The 19,474-nt window shown below is 43.4% G+C and overlaps 1 protein-coding gene across 5 annotated transcripts in view; it reads left to right on the top strand.

Moving 5' to 3' along the window:
- The window catches only part of ltbp1 (latent transforming growth factor beta binding protein 1), a 349,362-nt gene that overhangs the window by 259,735 nt on the left and 70,153 nt on the right, over positions 1–19,474 (top strand). For all 5 annotated transcript variants that reach the window (XM_072580504.1, XM_072580506.1, XM_072580508.1 and 2 more), the window contains one exon: positions 18,101–18,226. In XM_072580504.1, coding sequence (XP_072436605.1) covers positions 18,101–18,226 — 126 coding nt within the window. The remainder of the gene's footprint in view (positions 1–18,100; positions 18,227–19,474) is intronic.

Below are 19,474 nucleotides of genomic sequence, written 5' to 3'. Positions count from 1 at the left end.
CTAAAAGCTGTGAGTGTTTCATAGAATTATAATAAAATCCCAAACAGGTCCACACCAACCCTCTGAAGAGTAACCCACCCAGACCCATTCCCCTAACTAATGCACCTAATCTACACATCCCTGAACACTAAGGGCAATTTAGCATGGCCATTTCATCTAACCTGCACATCTTTGGACTGTGGGAGGAAACCAGAGCTCATGGAGAAAACCCATGCAGTCACAGGGAGATAGTACAAACTCCACACAGTCACCCGAGGCTAGAATTGAACCCAGGTCTCCAGCACTGTGAGCCACCAGTGCTAACCACTGAGCCACCATGTTACCTCTTTCTACTGCGAGAATTTCATATGAAACAATCTATTTTACTGATTTTGCCTTTGCCAAAGGTGTGTTTATGGGATGTTAGTATATTGGAACAGTTATTGTTTAGTAGTTAAATAGTCTATTTAATTGGAAGCACTAGCTTTTGGAGCACCGCTCCTTCATCAGGTGACAAACACATGAGGAAGGAGCGTCACTCCGAAAGCTAGTGCTTCCAATTAAACCTGTTGGATTATGACCTGGTGTAGTGTGATTTTTAACTTTGTACACCCCAGCCCAACACCGGCATCTCCAAATAATCTATTATTCTGTTAAGTGTTCCAATCAAATTGAAGTTATTCCAATATCTTCTTTCTTTTGTTGTATTTTAACTAAAGTGTATGAATAAAGTGTGTTTTGCTTCAAGAATGGTAGATGGACCCACTGAATTGCATCCGGAACACAGCACCTAGCACTTGCCTCTAAAATAAGAAAAATGTTAGTCTAGGCTTTCTTCTTAATATAATTTGAGGGGGTTTGGTCTGGTCTGTAACAGGCGGGTTGAAGGAATATGAGACTACCTTTGGAAGCTGCTTCTCAGCCTTTCTCTGGCAGAAAGTCATCAATGTTTAGCCTTTCTGTTTTTATAGTAATGTGGAATAAGACTCCAGATGACAGATATGGCACGAGAGATTTTGTGTTGAATAATCCTTGTTTTAATGGTAGGCAGCAAATGAGACATTTCTTAAATATGATACTACCAGTGCAATAAGCTTCTCTTTAGGTCTGTCTGGTCGCACTATGTTTCGTGCCAATTCAGCCCGTAAAGGATTTGCTTCTCACCCCTTTGCTGTAATGCAAAAATCCATTGCTTTACTTGTCTCACGATAATTGGGACTGAGGAAAGTCTTGTTTGATTTGTTTCCCTGGACTCTTTTATGTCTTACGACTGCAATGGATCCAAATCGCTATCCAGTCATCATTCTGAGGAAAAGGTTGACCAACCTGAATTAACCTCCTGACTCTAATTTTCCACTGCTGGATTGGTTTTAGGACACCACTACTCTAACTTTGTAGGTTCCTCAGACTTTGAACTGTCAAAGGAATTGCGATCACAGAAATGTATGACCCACACCTCGAGTAAAACGTGAAACTGAATATTATCAGCCATTCAGAGAGTGGGAGGAGAGTGTGAATGTTCTCAGGGCACTTGTACATTCACTACCTGTGGCCGATCAGATTCCAGATTCATTGCAGTTGATTCAAAGCCAGGATCACCCAGCAGTGTTGTATAGAGTAGGGTAAACGTCTTAGTGAGCAGCACCATTTCACAACTGCGTGTGTGTGGTCTCTCATTCCGATGTACAGACATAGCAGAGCAAAGGCTCACCACTGCTCTGCTCCAATTCTGTGGGAAGTAGCTCTCAGTCAGTACTTTGGTCACTGTTTCTCCCCCACTTTGTATGAGGGTTTTGTTTTGTTTGAATAATCACAGTATTGCAGTGTTGCTGCGAGAATTGTGGACTGATGATTTCACGTTTGGTATCCTCATTTGAGTTTCAACTCACTGCATTATTGCTCAGAAATCAGAATGGAGTTGAATGATATTTAATTAAAGTTCACTCATTGTGTCAAGTGGCTTGGAAGAGAGAAGACTGTGAGACCAGACCCGATTGAGATGCATAAAGTTCTGAGGTTAGAGGGGAAGCAACTGTTTCTCTTTGTTGAAAGGTCTAGGATCATTTTAAGATGGAGGGAAAGAGGTTTGGAGGAGATTTGAGGAAAACTTATGGTGATGAGGATCTGCGATGCTCTGCCTGGGAGGGTAGTTCAGGCAGGAAACCTTACAACCTTCAACAAGTACTTGGATGAGCATTGAAATGTCATAATATTCAAGGCTATGGGCAATGAGACCGGTGTAGATTGAGAGTAGTTTAGTCAGTGCAGATGTGTTGGCCTGAAGGAGCTCTTCTTTCTGTTTGATTCTATGTCTTGAGTTTTACCTTAGAAGTCCATCACTGGCTGCACATTAAAATAGGCACTTTTAAAGATTTAATCTGTTCTCTTTGGGATGTCACTGTGAACAGCAGTAGTTTTACACAAAAGCGACTTTGAATCAGGCATAGCATGATTTAAATTAAGTTCCTTGTCAGGGATTGAGTAATTCTATGATATAGTTATTTGAAACAGTACAACATATTACAAGTTATGAAGCAGATATTACAACAGTCCAACAGTGTATGCAGCATGCAAACGCACAGCAGGATGGTTGCAAGACAAAATTGTATCATTCTTGTTTATTCATTCATGAGATGTGGGTGTCGCTGGCTGAGCCAACATTTATTACCGGTCTCTAGTTGTCCTTGAGAAGGTGATGGTGAGCTGCCTTCTTGAATCGCTGCAGTCCATGTGCTGTCATTAGACCCACAATACTGTTAAGGAGGGATTTCCAGGACTTTGGAATGGCAAATTGTTTCCAAGTCAGTTTGGTGATTTCTTGGAGGGGAACTTGCAAGTGGTGGTGTTCCCATGTGTCTACTGCATCTTATAGATGGTACACGCTGCTGATAAAGTGTGTCAGTGGTAGAGAGTGGATATCTGTGTATGTGATGCCAATCAAGTGTGTTGCTTAATCCTAGATGGCGTTGAACTTTTTGAGTGTTGTTGGGGCTGTACTCATCCAGGCACGTGGGGAATATTCAATAACACTCCTGACTTGTGCCTTATAGATGGTGAGCAGACTTTGGGGAATCAAGAGGTGAGTTACTCGCGACAGTATTCCTAACCTCTGACCTGCTCTCGGAGCCACTTTGTTTATGTGGTGAGTCCAATGAGTTTCTGGTCAATGGTAACTCTGAGGATGTTGACAGTAGAAGATTCGGTGATGACAATGCCATTGAAGGTTAGTTTGTCTCTTACTGGAGGTGCTGATTGCCTGCCTTTGTGCAGCACAAATGTTACTTGCCACTTTTCAGCTCAAGGCTGGATGTTGTCCAGGTCTTTCTGCATTTGAATGTGGACTGCACCAGTATCTGAGGAGTTGTGAATGGTGATGAAATTGTGCAATTGTCAGCAAACATTCTCACTTCTGACCTTATGAACAAGGGAAGGTCATTGATGAAGCAGCTGAAGATATTTGGACCTAGGACAGTACTCGGAGGAACTGCTGCAAAGATGTCCTGGAGCTGAGATGACTGACCTCCAGCAACCATCTTCCTATGTGCCAGATTTGACTCCACCCATGGAGGGATCTTTGCTTGATTCCTATTGACTCTAGTTTTACTAGGACACCTAGATGCCATACTCAGTCAAATGTGCACACAGAGCACATGGATGTCCTTGCTTAAAGGTGTGGGATACATGCCCCTGCTTTCTGAAAGAAAGTTTATCTATTTACAGTTATAGGTAAGCCAGTGAGTATTTATGACGGAGTAGTAATTTGCTGATATATGCAGATCTCATAATGGTACATTTGGTGACTCAAAGGCATAAGTAACATTGAGTGCTCTTGTTGTTTGTGTTGCTAAATTTTCTTCCATGAATTAGAGTTGCTTTTCCTGACGCATTGTTGCTCTGCATCCGATCACCCACTGACTGACCTGGTTCTGTTTTGAGTGGTTCAAGTCTTAATGATATTTACTGTTTTGTTCTCTAACAACCTCTAGGTCACTTTGGAATTTCCGGTTTTACTGCCAGATACTCTGAATTCTGTCCAAGTATTAGGCTTCTGTTAGTGAATTTTCCTTCGTCTTTATAACCTGTTCTTATAACTCTCCAGCTTCTTCCCTTCTCTTCATTTTGTTTCCTTTGAAGCCTGGGTCTCTTACACTTGCTACTTCACTGGTGGTTTGATTTTCTGCTATTGAGGTATCCACTTGAGCATTGTTGTTAGATATTTTTGAAATCTGTAGTTTTGCAGCCTCTGTATCTTCGCCAGCATTGCTTTGAGTTCAAGCTGATGCTTCTGTGTTTGCTCCTGCTGAGCCTGATCTCACTTATATGTGAGTTACTGTAGGTCTTCCTGTAAATCAGCAATCCCAGGAGGGAGGTGGTGGTGCAGTGATAGTGTCACTGGACTAGTCATCCATAGTTCATGTCTAATATTCTGAGGAAGTGGGTTCAAATCCCATCATGGCAAATAGTGAAATTTGAATGAACTAAAAGTCTGGAATTAAAAGTTAGTCAATTGTTATATATTCCCATTTGGTTCATTAATGTAAGGGAAGAGATCTGCCATTTCTGCCCTGTGGCCTACCCATGACTCCAGAGGCACAGCAATGTAGTTGACTCTTAACTGCCCTCTGAAATAGCTGAGTGAGCCACTCCATCCTGTTAGGATGGGTAATAAATACTGACCCTGTCAGCAATATCCTGATTGTTTAAAAAGTATCACATAGGATTGGTGATCCAGGGCTGTTCACCCTGCTGCCTTTCTAGCTCTTCCAGATCTTCGTTCCTCCTTGGGAGATACACAATGGTATGCCTTAAAGACTTCTTCTTCATCTTAGAGATGGTATTCTCAAGTTTGGATTTACTCTGAGCCTGTGGTTCAGCTTTTTCCTCCTGCTGCCACAGCAGAGAGCTGAGGGTTTAGCTGCCCTGACCCGGTAGAGAGTGAGGCCTTTCTATCTTTTTTTGATTTTTAAGCTTTGCAAGTGTTTCTTCAATAGCCTGCTGCAGTTTCTGTTGACTTTTAGATATTTGATAGGTTCAATGGATTGGATCCAGTGTAAGGTCACAACGTGTTGGCACACCTAATTGGGCAGCAGTGTCTAGCATCAAACATCGGTGATGTCCAGGCAGACAGATTGTACTTGCACTCCAGCAGTGTTTTATGATGAAAGTTTTACATTCACAGGCTTCATCATATGTCTGCGCTCCATATTTTATAGCATTCACAGGGCTAGTATATTGGCACTTACTCCTATGTCAGTCCTAGCCAGTAGCGAATAGTTGTCTGTTTTCTGAGGATTTTTACTGAAACTCGAGATGGTGCGATGACTTTAAAGTTTTCTATGAGATTGACAGTGTTCACAATTCATTGTCTCATTGTATATTGTCAGGTTCTGGTTTGTTGATTGCTTCATATGTATGCTTCTGGTGGATTAGCCGATGGTCTTTATTGTAGTTTGAAGGTACTCCTAGTGCTTGGTTTGATTGAGTATGTGCATGGCTTTTCATAGCTGCATCAACCTTTACTGTTGTGCACTGTCTCTGCCACTGGGCTTTTCTTGCAAAATAGATTGACTACTGGGCATTTCCTTGGTGCATGTAGAAGATCAAACCTTCCACATTTCATGATATGTTTGAGTGTTCTAGTGATTATTTCAACTATTGAGTTTGTCTTAGGACCTGTCAGCTTTATCAACCTGCAAGGATGGCTTTGTGCTTATGCCCATCCTTCTGTAGTTCTTTGATGTGATACGTGTTTGGTTTATTGACCCAACGTCCTTTGGGGTGATTGTGATCATTGTGTTTACTAGCTTTCCATTTGAAATATCACAAACTGAGTCTTTTTCTCTGCATCTGCATAGGAAGTGGTTTACGGGTTATGTCTAAGTGGCAGGAATTCTAGTCACACCAATCTAAAATTTTAATCAGACTCTGGATTTAAAAGTCTTTCCAGTGTAGTCAGTGTCCTTTGGGGATCTTTTAGGTTTTTAGCTGGTAATCCTGACATGTTAAGTGTGTGTATACCCCTGTTCCCAATTTCTATGCAAATCTTACTGACTTGCTTTTCTGTACTGGACACACCTGAGTGCAAACACCAAAATTCTGAATGCTGTTTAAACAGCATTTTTAAAATCTGTTACAAGACCTGCTATGTCTCAATGTAAACAAAGGAATGGTGTGGGCATCCTGACAATATGCCTTTCATATTGCCTTGATTGTTATCAATGTGACACATACTCTGATCACTTACCTTTCTTGAGTGAGTGAAACTGACTCCTCATTAAAAACTTGTTTGCTTACTACCAAACTGTGTTTTCAATATACTCTATCACTGTAACAAAGATGTTGAGAGGGAGAGTCCAAAACTAGAGGGCATAGGTTTAAGGTGAGAGGGGAAAGATGTAAAAGGGACTGAAGGGGCAACTTTTTAACGCAAAGGGTGGTGCGTGCATGGAGTGAGCTGCAGAGGAAGTGGTGGAGGCTGGTACAATTAACTGTGTTTAAAAGGCATCTGGATAGGTATATGAATAGGAGGGGTTTAGAAGGATATGGGTCAAATGCTGGCAAATGGGACTAGATTTATATAGGATATCTGGTTGGCATGGATGAGTTGGACCAAAGGGTCTGTTTCTGTGCTGTACATCTCTATGATTCTATACGGAGGAACCTTGATTATCCGAATTTCGGATTATCCAAACAAGATTGCAAGGTCCCTATGCTTGACTAAACTGTGTTATCCAGCATTCGATTATCCGAACATTTGATTATTTGAACACAATACTCCCCACCCGTGTTGATCGGATAATTGAGGTTCCTCTGTATATAAATGTCAGCACATCCTAAGCCTGTCAATCATGTGCATCTCCCGGAAATGAACCAGTGCACTGATTGTTTAGGAGGGGGAGGCTGCATCAGCACCATGTTTTCCAACATGGTTGACCACGTCACGCAGAGTCACAAAGTTGTGTATACATAGCACATGGCATCCTTAACAGCAAGCTTTCTCAAAGGCACGATACACATACACCATCAGCTCACTCACAGGCAGTGCATTCCAGGTTCTAACTATTCACCTTGTAAAACTGATTTTTCAGCCTATCACTCTTGGTTTTCTGCCATTTACCTTAATTTGGTACTGCCCTGCTATTGAGATTTTGGCCCAATGGAAACAGTTTCTCCCTGTCTTTGCTGTATAGACCCATTCTCCTAATCTTCTCTTCTTGGATGGAGACCAACTCCCTACTTCTCCAATCTGTCATTGTAACTGAATTCCCTCAACCCTTGAACCATTCCTGTAAATCCTTTCTGTACTCTTTCTACAAGTCTTTACCTCTTTCCTTACGTGTGGTGGCCAAAGTTGGATACAATAGTCCATTTGAGACTAAACTAGAATTTTGCAAAAGTTCATCATAACCTGCATGCTTTCATACTCTATACAGAGGAACCTTGATTATCTGAATACGAATTATCTGAAAATCAGATTATCCGAAGGAGATCTCGAGGTCTCAACAGAAACATTACATCAAAGACATTTGTCCAACACTGATCGTATCTTTTGTTTACAGTGATTAAAAGTGCTGCCGAGAACAGTCCTGGACTGATGGGAGTGCAGTACCATCTCTAAATGACACACCTCCCACCCCCTCTCTCTCCCCACACTTCCCTGGAGTTCTACACAAAGGTGTACCCAAACCCCACTTCCCCAGATAATCTTTCCAGCATTGTCTTGTACAGGGCAGAGGTGGAACCTGTCAAAAAGTTGCAGTAAAAAGGTGTGTGTGTGTGTGTGTGTGTTTGGAGACTCACATCCCAAAAAGGCAGTAGCAGCAGCAGTCTTGTTGTGGTGTCCAGTCCGGCTGGGGTGTGTGGGGGTGAGAGTGTGGGCGAACGGAGCGCACGCGGGGGGTGGGGGAGGGTGTGGGGGGGGCGGGGCGGACAGGATTGGGAGTGGACGGGGTTGGGGGATGGGAAGAGGCTTGTGCGTGGTGCACTACTGCCTCGTCTGAACAGGGAGCAGACATAATAGAAAACTCGGAGCCCCAGAAGAAAGGCATTGAATTGATTAATCGAATAATCAATTATCTGAACAAAATAGTGCCTGCCCATCTTGTTCAGATATTCAACGTTCCCCTGTATTCTTTACAAAGCTCAGATCCCATATGCATTTCAAACCATCTTCTTGACCTCTCTTACTGCCTTCCACAGTTTGTGCAGATAGAGCTCAGGTCCTTCTGTTCTAGAATTATATCCACAGTTTCATCTTGCCTTTCTGCATTCTTCAGACCAAAATGTATCACTTGACATTCCTCTGCTTTAAATTTCAATTGCTAGATGTTCACGTTCCACCAGCCTATCTACATCCTGTTGGAGTCTATCAGGATTGCCTTCACAGAAACTTCCAAATTTTGTGTCATCTTCCAATCTTGAAGTTGTGCCCTGTATATCAATTATTGATGTTGATCAAGAAAATCAAAGTCCTAGTACAAACCCCTAGGAACCCCAATGAATACCATCACTCAGTCTGTAAAATAACTGTTCGCCCCTGCCCTGTTTCCTACCATACAGCTGACTGCATATCCATGATGCCACTTTCCATTTTATTCCTCGGGCTTCACATTTGCTGACAACCCTCTGAGTGTGGCACTTTATCAAACACCTTTCGGAAGCTCCCACATCAACCCTCATCTGACCACTCTGTGACCTCATCAAAAAACTCTTGCCAAGGTGGCTCAGCACAATGTACCATTGCCAAATCCATGCTCGCATTCATTAATGAATCCACATTTGTTCAAGTGAAAGCGCTGTGAAGGTGATAATGATGGACTATGATAGGATATGAATCTGAAGGTGTTGTGGGTGCAAACTGCAATGGTGACCTGTGGCTAAAGGTGGGAAAATTGGTTCACTGAATTACATGGTTTTATTGACTAACTAGGTCATGATCGTCACTACTGTCAGTAATTACAAATGTAACTAAAGTGCAAATTGTGTTTGCTGTTCCACTCGGATGCTTTCACTGAAATTGAGCTGGGATCTGTGCTCTGATCAATATATACCGAGGACCTTGGACTGGGCTTTAAGCTCAAAGAAAGTGGGTGACAGGTGGAAGGAGATGCAGAAATCTAAACAGAGAAGTTGAATGAAGCCTTGTCATGATTTTGATAAACAGCATCAGAATGAAACCAGGAATGAACAGAAGGCAGTAATAGCACATCAGTGCATAAGGTGAATGCAAAGATCAGTAGTAAACAACAAAGATTTAGGTTCCTTGTCAGAATTTGCAACTCATTTGTAAATAAAATAAATGAACTGGCAGCACAAATAGAGACAAATAGTTTTGATTTAATCACAATTACAGAGATTGTAATCTCTGATTAGAATGTGACCAAGGCCAGAGATAAATATTCCAAAATACACAATATTTTGAAAAGACAGAATTGTAGAAAAGTAGAGCGGATAGAGAAGGACTGACCCTGATTGTATGGAATGCCAAAAGGAGACACATTTAAGACACACAAGTGTGTTTTACCCTCTCGGTCCCTATCCCAAAACTAGCATAGTCCAAGAATAGCTATATTGGCATTGTCAGTTTGAGAAGGCTGGGAAATTTCAGCAAGTAACTCAGCACCTGACCCCCGAAAGCTTGTCTACCATGGACAAGGCACAAGCCAGGAGTGGCATGGAATACTCCCCGCTTGCCTGGACATGTGCAGCTCCAACAACATTGCAGAAGCTAGACACCATCCAGGACAAAGCAGCCCACTTGATTGGTCCCACATCCACAAGCATCTACTCCCTCTGCCATCAGCACTCAGTAGCAGCAATGTGTGCTCTCCATAAGATGCACTGGAATCACTCACTAAGTCTCTTTTGGCAGCAACTTGTGAACCGCTAACCTCCACCACCTGGAAGAAAATGGCCGCAGATGCATGAGGATACTGGCATCTACAAGTTCCCCTCCAAGCTGCACATCATCCAGTTTTGGAACTCTGTTGTCATTCATTCCCTGTTGCTGGGTGTAAATCTTGTAGCTGTCAGCTATCAGGATTGTAGGTCTACCCACAGCTGGGGACTGGAGCGTTTCAGGAAGGCAGAGTCGAAGAGTGTGGTGCTGGAAAAGCACAGCTGGTCAGGCAGCATCCGAGGAGCTGGAGAGTCGACGTTTCGAGCCTAAGCTCTTCATTAAGAATGATCTTATCACCAGTTGGGATGCGAGTGTCCCCACTAAGAACACGAATGGGTGAAACAAAAAGCATAGGATGGGCATGCCACAGTCATTGAGGAAGCGATGAAGGGCTTTTGCCCGAAACGTCGATTTTGAAGCTACTTGGATGCTGCCTGGACTGCTGTGCTCTTCCAGCACCACTAATCCAGAATGCCATAGTCATTGCCGTTCAGTGGGAGGTGGAAATTGAAGTTATAAAGTTCAGGTTGGAACAGGTACTTTGTGAAAGGAGTCTGAAATCTCTTTCTTGTGCTTTACTGAAAGCAATGCTCATGATAATGGACTCCTGAACTACAAAGTGCTCTTTTTCCTGGCCCTCCTCGTGGTCACCTGGATGTTCCCTAAACTGACACTGAAATGGAGTTTCAAAGCCATTGAGTTCTTCTGCCTAGAGCTGAGAAGGACATTACAGGGCTGTTGACTTGTGCTTTGACACTCAGTCAGCAGAAAAAGGCAATTATTAGTAGATGGAACTGAGGCCGTTTGAATCCAGAAGTATTCCTGTCAAGATTAGCAGAAAGGTCAGACTTCCCCCTCCGTCCTTGAGAATGAGCAGTAAGCCTTGCTTCCCCAGCCTGGTATTTCTGAAATTGTAGAGAAAAGCTGGGGAACAGACCTTCCTCAAGACTGGCAGAATGCCAGTGCCTTCGTTGGGCTGACGAGGGCTTCGTTTTCCAGTGATTGTGATTAGGTGGGAAGTGGGGGCTCTCTGTGAGACAATTGCCTGCACTCCTGCAGCTAAAGCCAGCTGCCTTATCCCTTCGGCACAATCCCAGAGCTATGGGAATAACATGCACTAATGTCAATATTAGGAGCTGGCTCATGAACAGAGGTCTCTTGGCACCCAACCTAAACAAACAGCAGCATAAAAGCAGCGTAAATTGCCTTAATTAAGAGTTTTAAATCTTGTCTTCAACTTCAGGTGTGGCATTTGTGGCTATGCCAATCCAGATACCCGTCAGTAAAAACCCACAGCAGTTTTGTGGCAGTGCCCCTCCTCCCACCCACCCTGTCAACTTCATTCCTTTCTTCATTTAGTTTCTTCGAGTCCCACCTTCTCCCTCTCTGTCCACTGCAGCTGCCTCCTCCTTTCACCTCAGGCTTTCCATACCACTTTCAGCTCCCACTGCATTGTTACAGTAGATATATATTAGTGGAACTGGTGAGAGTCCACTCTTTGAGATTAAATTTTGCGTAAGGAAACCATCTGGTCAGATCAGACCACACTGAGCTCATCTGTGCAAAGCTAGGAACAGCAGGAGGCCATTCACGCTCTTGAGTCTGTTCTGCTGTTCAGTCAGAGCATGGCCAACCTGTGTGCTGCTCCCATCTGCCTTAACTCCATAAATATTTAACAGAGAATTGCACACGGAGGCCATTTAGCCTGTTGTGCCTGCACCAGCTAGTATCAATCTCCTGCTTTTTGCCCATACCCTAGGGCAGGAGGTTTTTTTTAATCCAAATAATAATCCGGTGCCCTCTTAAATACCTCCTTCCAGCTTTAGTTCACACAAATCTCACTCAGATAATTCATCTCAGAGTCTCAGCAAAAGATGAGTGGAGACAGAGACAGTAGGAGGCAGTCTTGGTAACAGAGTGACTATCTAGTCAAAAACTTTTCTCAGTGTCAAATACAGCAGCAAGATAGGGGAACAATTTTGTTCGCACTCAAACAGTCAAACAGCTTGCGTCAGTGGCTGGGAAGCAACGTTTGTGTTTGTGGGCGCTGAATGAAGAGTAACTGTGCGCGAGGTGTAAAGGAGAAGTGATATTGGGTGGGTTTTAAGTGATAAATAATTTTGAGAGGCGTGTAAGTGAAGAGTAAAATCAAATGGGGTGTAAAATCAATATTCTACCCAATGGACTTTCCAATCTGATATCAGCCCATCGGATCCAAATCTAAAATGTTTTTTATAGCTAACTGGTGAAACAAGTAAAGGCCAAGTGCTGGCAAATGGGATGAGGTTAATTTTGGATATCTGGTCAGTATGGACGGGTTGGACCGAAGGCTCTGTTTCTGTGCTGCGCAACTCTATGACTCTATGTGAAATAATTGATTGAGTGAGTTCCTTGTCATGTTTTATGTCAAAGAGTTCTACATTTCTGCTACCTTTTGAGCACAGAAATATTTTGGAATGTCACTTGTGGGTGACCTGGCTCTGCTTTTCAGGTTTGATCTGCTTCTCCTGGATGTCCCTCCAACAGTACTCAACCTGAGCCAAACCATAAAAACCTCCATCAAATCACCCCATTTGGCTTCTCCATTCCAGGGACTGCAGGCTGAGTTTCAATAATCTCTTGGGACTAAAGAGCTAATTTGTGGTTCTTAGGCAGCACCTGACTAAAGAAGATTTAATCCCTTTGACTGAGCAAGGTCAAGTAATGGGCACTGGAATCAGCATAGCAGGGACTCTGGGATTCTCATGATCACACAATTGTTATAATATTTGAGGAGGCCTGTGGGTTGATCATACCTTCTCTCACTCTTTCTCTCTCTCTCTCTCTGTACCTTTCTCTCCCCCAATTAGTAATGTGCCTAGTGTCATTCCACACTCCCAGCCTTCTCCCTTTAACTTCTGAATATTTTTCCTCTTAAGTTAACAATCTAATTCAGTTTGTAACTCCTCGATAGCTTTATCAGATTCCTGAGCATCGCGTGCCATGTCCCAGTGTAGAAACATTCTTCCTGATGCTATTATTGCTTCTTTTGCCAATTATCACAAACGTGTGCCCTCTCATCCTTGATCCTTTTCCCATTTCCCTTATCCATTCTGCAACCCATAATAGTGCATTAAATGTCAGCAATCACAGGGAGAGCATGTTGGGTTAAATGGTTAAGTTTAATGGAATATTGGACTGGGTATAAAATGGGTTGCTGATTCACTGTTGTCCTCAGGATGATGATCAACCTTGTTGTATATGTGTGACATCACCAGTGAGCCATACACTCCCTGTTCACAATCTGTCTGAGCCAGGACTTTACAATGTCACAAGAGAGAGGAGTGCTATAGGAAGACTCCAATCCTAGATCAAGACGATAATAAAGAGTCAATGGAAAGTGGTCAGCCAGTGTTCAACTAGGGACCATGGAACAGTTCAGGAAAATTAAAGCTGGCACAGACTTGATGGGCTGAAAGGCCTTGCTGAAAACCTCTGACTCTGTGACTCCATGTGCCTACAAATTCAGGAGATCTGCTCCTCGTCATGCCCCTTGGGAACTTCTGATTCTGTAGTTAACATTTCTGATTTCCTCTTTGATCCTGGTTCAATCCTGAACAGGACTGCAGACCTGTTCTAGCTGCAGCTGAAATATGTTACTAATTCCTTAGGAAGTGGTCAAATTGGGCCAATTTGGACTAATGTAGAAAAGATGTGAATTTGGGCTCAGGATCAAATTTGCTGCATCTACTTTCCTGAGGCTTGCATGAATAGAAAAGGTCCCGTCAGTTTTGACGTGATAATGAGCTCCTTCTCCCTATCCTGGGAACTTTCCTCTTCTTAGAAGTAAAAGCAAGTGGTGGAATGGTTCCTTTGATCATTTTAGTTGGCTGCAGTACAGTCTCACTGCCTTCTTTTTTACCTAAAACTGTCAAGGAAGGAATTTCAAGCCCATAATGGTTACATATAGTGTGTGGTCTGTTAACATTTGAGAAATGGGACAATGAGTGTGGGTAGGGAATCCCTTGGTGGTTATTTACCTGATCAATAATCTACAACCTCAGAGCATACGGGATTTTGATCAGTCTCAATTACTGTCTGGAAGACGTAAATTGTTATATCTACCGCAGACAAAAGTCTTCCTGCTTTCTTGCATATAAAGTCCTTTTTTTGATTTGTTTTTCGTAAGCAACGGTGATGTTAAAGTGTGCTGGGTTATTCCCCCATTCCCTTGAGATAGAGGCTCAGCCATGACCATATGAAGGATATTATTAAGCCGGAGAGGGTTCAGAAGAGATTTACCAGGATGTTACTGGTAATGGAAGGTTTGAGATTTAAGGGGAGACTGGTTAGGCAGGGACTTTTCTCACCAGAGCGTAGGAAGTTGAAGGCTGACTCTACAGAGGTTTGTTTATAAGATCATGAGGGGTGTAGATACGGTGAATGGCAGGTATCTTCTCCCAAGGGTGGGGATTTCTTGACTTAAAAAAGACATATGGGGCAAATCTTTTACACAGAGAATGCAACGTTATGATTTTAAAAATGTCATCCATTTGTGTGGAATGTGTGTGGAATGAACTTCCTGAGAAAGTGCTAGGTGCGGGTACAGTTACAACATTTTGATAAGCATGTGAATAAGAAGTGTTTGGAGGGATACGGACCAAGTGAGGCAGCTGGCACTAGTTTAGTTTGGGATTATGGTCAGTATGGACCGGCTGGACCAAAGGGTTAGTTTCCACGCTGTGTGACTCTATGACTCTATGTTAAATGGTGGAACAGGCTCTTGGGGACAAATGTCCTATTTCTGCATCTAATTTCTTTGTTTCCCCGTACCCTTCCTAGATGATGGATTAGCAATTTGCAAAACTGCCTGTTTAACACCAATGGCAAATTATTTACTTAATGTCTTTAATCACAGGGACATTGTGAAACAAAATAAGACTTCAACTCACATGGGATATCGAGGCAGTTGGTCAAAGAGGTGGGTTTTAAGGGCTGTTTTAAAGAAGAAAGGTGAGGTGGAGGAGTTAAGGGAATAAATACCATCGCTCAGAGCCCTGGTAACTGAAGGCACAGTCACCATGTTGAGTCTGGGAAGCAAAACAGCCAGAATTAGAGAGTGTAGATATTTGGGAGGATTGTGGAAATTATGAAGGTGGAATGGGATGAGGCTGTGGGAGATTCAGACAAATGGATGACATTTTTAAAATCATAACGTTGCTTGACTAGGAACCAGTGTAGGTTAGTGAGCACGGTATGTGGGGGTGTTGACACAGGACTGGCTGTGATTTTAAGAAGCAGGTAGCATAATTTGAGATGACCTCAAGTTTACAATGAGGGGAATGTGGGAGCTCAGCTGGGTGTGCATGGAATGGATAAGTCTGAGGTAATGAAGGTCTGGGCGAGGTCCTCAGCAGCACATGAGCTGAGATAGGACATAATAGTGGCCTCAGAGAATATGAGATAAGAAGCTGTTCTTGGGACCAAATGAAACACCCATCGCACAGTACTGTTCTATTCTCTGAACTCAGTGGAGGATTTGGAAGGTTATCCCTCCTGAGGCTAGTTTGGAGACACAATGAAAGAGGGGAATTATTCAATTGGAACGAGTGGAGGGCACTGCTGCCTTACCACCAAGGCCAGTGGGTCATTTCCCACTGCGCCATCAATTGTGGTCCTCATGGACAATGTTAGTGGGCTCTTCAGGGTCTCATAGCCTGACTACTGGAGTCCCACACTGCACCTTCAATGCTTAACCCCACACCACACAGTGGAGTGCATTATCTGAAATCCCTCTCTTGTTGGCTCCTGAAATAGACCATGTCGTGAAGGAAAAGAAAGGTTTGCATTTGGGTAGTGCCCCCCCCACCACCCCAAGCCATTCCAGCATGGTTCACAGTTGAGAGTGTGGTGCTGGAAAAGCACAGCCGGTCAGGCAGCATCCGAGGAGTAGGAGAGTCGATGTTTTGAGCATATTCCTGATGAAGAGTTCATGCTGTGAACGTCGATTCTTTTGCTTCTCGGATGCTGCCTGACCTGCTGTGCTTTTCCAGCGCCACACTTTTTAACTCTGATCTCCAGCATCTGCAGTCCTCACTTTCTCCCAGTGTGGTTCACAGCCAGTTAAGACCCTTGGGAGTGGAATCACTGTTGGAACGTGGAGTCGGTTACATGCACGTAAAGCTCAACCAGATACTTCTGTTTGAGGGGCTAATTGATGAATAAATGTTTACACAGCTACAATCAAGAACTCCCCTCCTCTTGTCTGCACAGAAGCAGCAGCCTAGACTTTGTGCTTCAGGCCGGGGATGTCCTGGCTAATATGTGCCCCTCAGCTGACACCTAAAGATCATTCATCTGTTTTTCTATCCCCCCACCCCACTCACATTCCTTGCTCTTGTTCAGCCATGTGCTGTGGGATAGTGATGTTTATGCTGCCAGGCTCACTCTGCCTCCCCGGGCTCCCTCTTGCTGTCCCATTTTGGTTCACTCTTGTGAATTCCCACGTCGTGCCCCTTCCCCCCCGAGCAGACTCTGCTGCCTCGCAACCAGCAGGTCAGGGGTCAGGGGCCAGCAGATGCATTTGGGCTGCATCTGGAGATCAATTTGATCCCCCTTGACCCTGTTTACGTCTCCACTTTTAGTCTCACTGAGATGCTGGAGCCACTTCACAGCAAAGAAGAAAGATGATGTGTGAACGCCTCACTGAGAGTTATAATTCATGTCAGTGAAAGTGCCATTGCAACGTGACACCGTTTCACTGCTGAAATGAGCCAGATCCCCTCGTGCGTTTTATGTTTAAGATTGCACAATCTCCCATCGTTATATTTTCCAGACAATCCTCTTTGTCAGCCACTTTGATGCTTTCCCTCCCCCCGACTCTTTGTCTTGATGATGCAGTGTTCTCCGATGAGCTGCTCAGGTACACAACTGCCCTGTGGCTAAAGGTAACCCCTTGCACTGAAAGGACTCTGTCTTCTTTCGTCAAGATGCTTAGCTTCACCTTTGTGCCTGCTTGTGGTTACACAGCTGACTGTAGGGCAATCATAAATGTGGAGTAGTACGGGTCAAACTCCAACATATTGTACAACCTTGCCGTTCTCCAATAAGCCTTTGTGGCAGAATTATTCATGAAAAGCTTTAACTCCAGCTTGCATTGCATTGAGTACCTTAGGACAGAAAATGCCCTGAAGTACAACACTGTCTGAAACAGAGCAATGGTCGAAAACTGGAACAAGTGTGCAGGCCAGAACAAGCTTGAATAGGAGCTTTGTTGAGTTTGGTTTAGCTAACAAATGGTGGTCATCCATAGCCAATGGCAGATATTGTTGACCAGAACATGTTTGCTTTTTAAGAGCAAGCACAGTTTCTGGGTTACTGTGAATGGAGCTCTCATTTGGGACATTCATGTTAAATTTTCCGCATTCCTTTCTTTGATTATTAACCAGTGGTGCAGTAAAGAAGTGCCCCCCCTTTGGTGAGAGCAACCCCTGCAGCAGGAAGGATAGACAATGGGCTGCTCTTCTAGTGAATGTTTCGGGATATTATCGAATGGTGTGGCGTGGTGGAGAGCAGTCTGACTGTGGACCACTCGGGTACACTTTACTTGACCTCATTCCTCATTGCCATGTGGCACCTCAGAAAGAGAAAGTCTCGGGTTTACTAAAAAAGGGGCTTCCTTATACCTCCTAACCACTTGACAAAACATTTCTGCCATGCCCCTGAGAGATTTCTCAACATTTTATATTGATGGAGCTTTATTAGTTATTCGTTTTATAAACCCTAATCCTTCCCGCAGGCACTTTTGAAATAAAAGGGAATAGATAAAATTACATTTTCAAATGCGCTGAATTATTCATTAAATATCAGTCAGGTTCTCCCTGAGCCAACTCATTTTCCTTTGTGGCCCCATAGCTCCCATTGTCTTCTCCATTTAAACAGAGCAGGTTGGATAGTTGATCAGGTACACTCTTACTATGTAATAATACTTGCAGAAACCAGAGTCCATCACATTCAGTGTTAGTTTGAAATACCTGGAGTTATGTTAACATTACGAGTTTAATTTCAGGTCAGACTTTTGCTCTGAGGCCTTCACATGACAGTCAATTCGACCAGCTGATTGTGAAATCTGCCTCCCTCCCGGGCAGTTTACTCTGAGTAGATCCTGTCCTTCACAGTAAGGTTTATTAATTTTTTAATATGTTTCCTGGAGTCAGGCTGATCGTTGTAACATCTTATTTGCAGATGTCGATGAATGTGCAAACAGCACGGTGTGCGGCACTCATGGATTTTGTGAAAACACAGCTGGGTCCTTCCGCTGTCTCTGTGACCAGGGCTTCCAGGATCTGCTGGAGGGGCAAGGCTGTGTGGGTGAGTTCCTGTTCTTTGCCAAGTAATGCTTCAAAGGCTGAACCACGGACTCTGTTCAGACAACCTGCAGCAGGATCGGAGCACATTCCAGGGATAACAGTGAAGCCCAATAGCTAAAAAATGGATGGATAGTGTGTGGTTATGTGTGACCACAAGACTGGAGCACAGAGAACAGCAGCATCAAAGTCTGAGAGAAGGTACTAGGCTTGCACTTTTCTCAGTCATTTTAATCCGTAGTGCTTCCTTGAGATGGGAGAGAGCATGTCCACATATACACTAAAGCTTTCATACATGGCTGCAGCTAATACTGCAAATCACAAAGACTGAAATTAACTTTCACCAATGTAAATACTAAATACCTTGAAATATTAAGGGAAATAAAGCACTCTTGTGCATTCTGTACAAATCACAGATAGCTGCAAACAGGGTCTATCAGTTTGTACTGAAAACACTGAATCCATTCTTATGAGTTTAATACTAAACTGCAATTAGCAAATAATTCCACTTATAATCTGCGGTATTCCGCTTTCACCTTCAATTTACAGTCAACAGTCCATAAGGACCTACCAGAAATTATATTACACACAAATCTCCTCTCAACTTATTTCACACAAGAACCCATTCATTTATCCTTCTATTCCCAATCATGTGTTGATCTAGCTTCTCCCCCTTATCTGTTTGCTCAATGTCTGTGGGGTATCATACACTTGGGTGGAATCCAGCTGCAGTTTTCCTAAATGGGGCTTCCGTTAACTGTGACCCACTTCACTGGGGTCTTCCTTTATTTTGGAAGCCATGTCCAGGGAGGCCAAAGAGCCAGATGCATGTATTTTGTTCATGGCCTGTGGGTGTCGCTGACTGGGCCAACACTTATTGCTCACGTCTGTGGTTCTGGAGTCGTATGGAAGCCAGACCATTAGATTTCCTTTTCAATCAATGGTTATCACTAAAGTAGCACTTTTTAAAAAAAAACTTTCTCCTAGTGGAATCTGATTTTCTTGCATGCTTTTGACCCTGCTATTTACTCTTTGTGCCTGAGTTTTTAAAATTATTCATGGGATGTAGTTGTCTCTGGGAACCTCCCTAATTGCCGAGAGGGTAGATAAGAGTCAACCACATTACTCTGGGTCTGGAGTCACATGTGGGCCAGACCAAGTAAGGACGACAGTTTTCTTTCCTCAGGGACCAGATGGGATTTTCCGCCAACAGAGTCATAGTCCATAATTCCAGATTTTTATTGAATTAGTC

The sequence above is a fragment of the Chiloscyllium punctatum genome, chromosome 11 (genome assembly GCF_047496795.1).
Source record: "Chiloscyllium punctatum isolate Juve2018m chromosome 11, sChiPun1.3, whole genome shotgun sequence".
Classification (NCBI taxonomy): Eukaryota; Metazoa; Chordata; class Chondrichthyes; order Orectolobiformes; family Hemiscylliidae; genus Chiloscyllium; species Chiloscyllium punctatum.
This window is presented reverse-complemented; position numbering and strand designations above follow the sequence as displayed.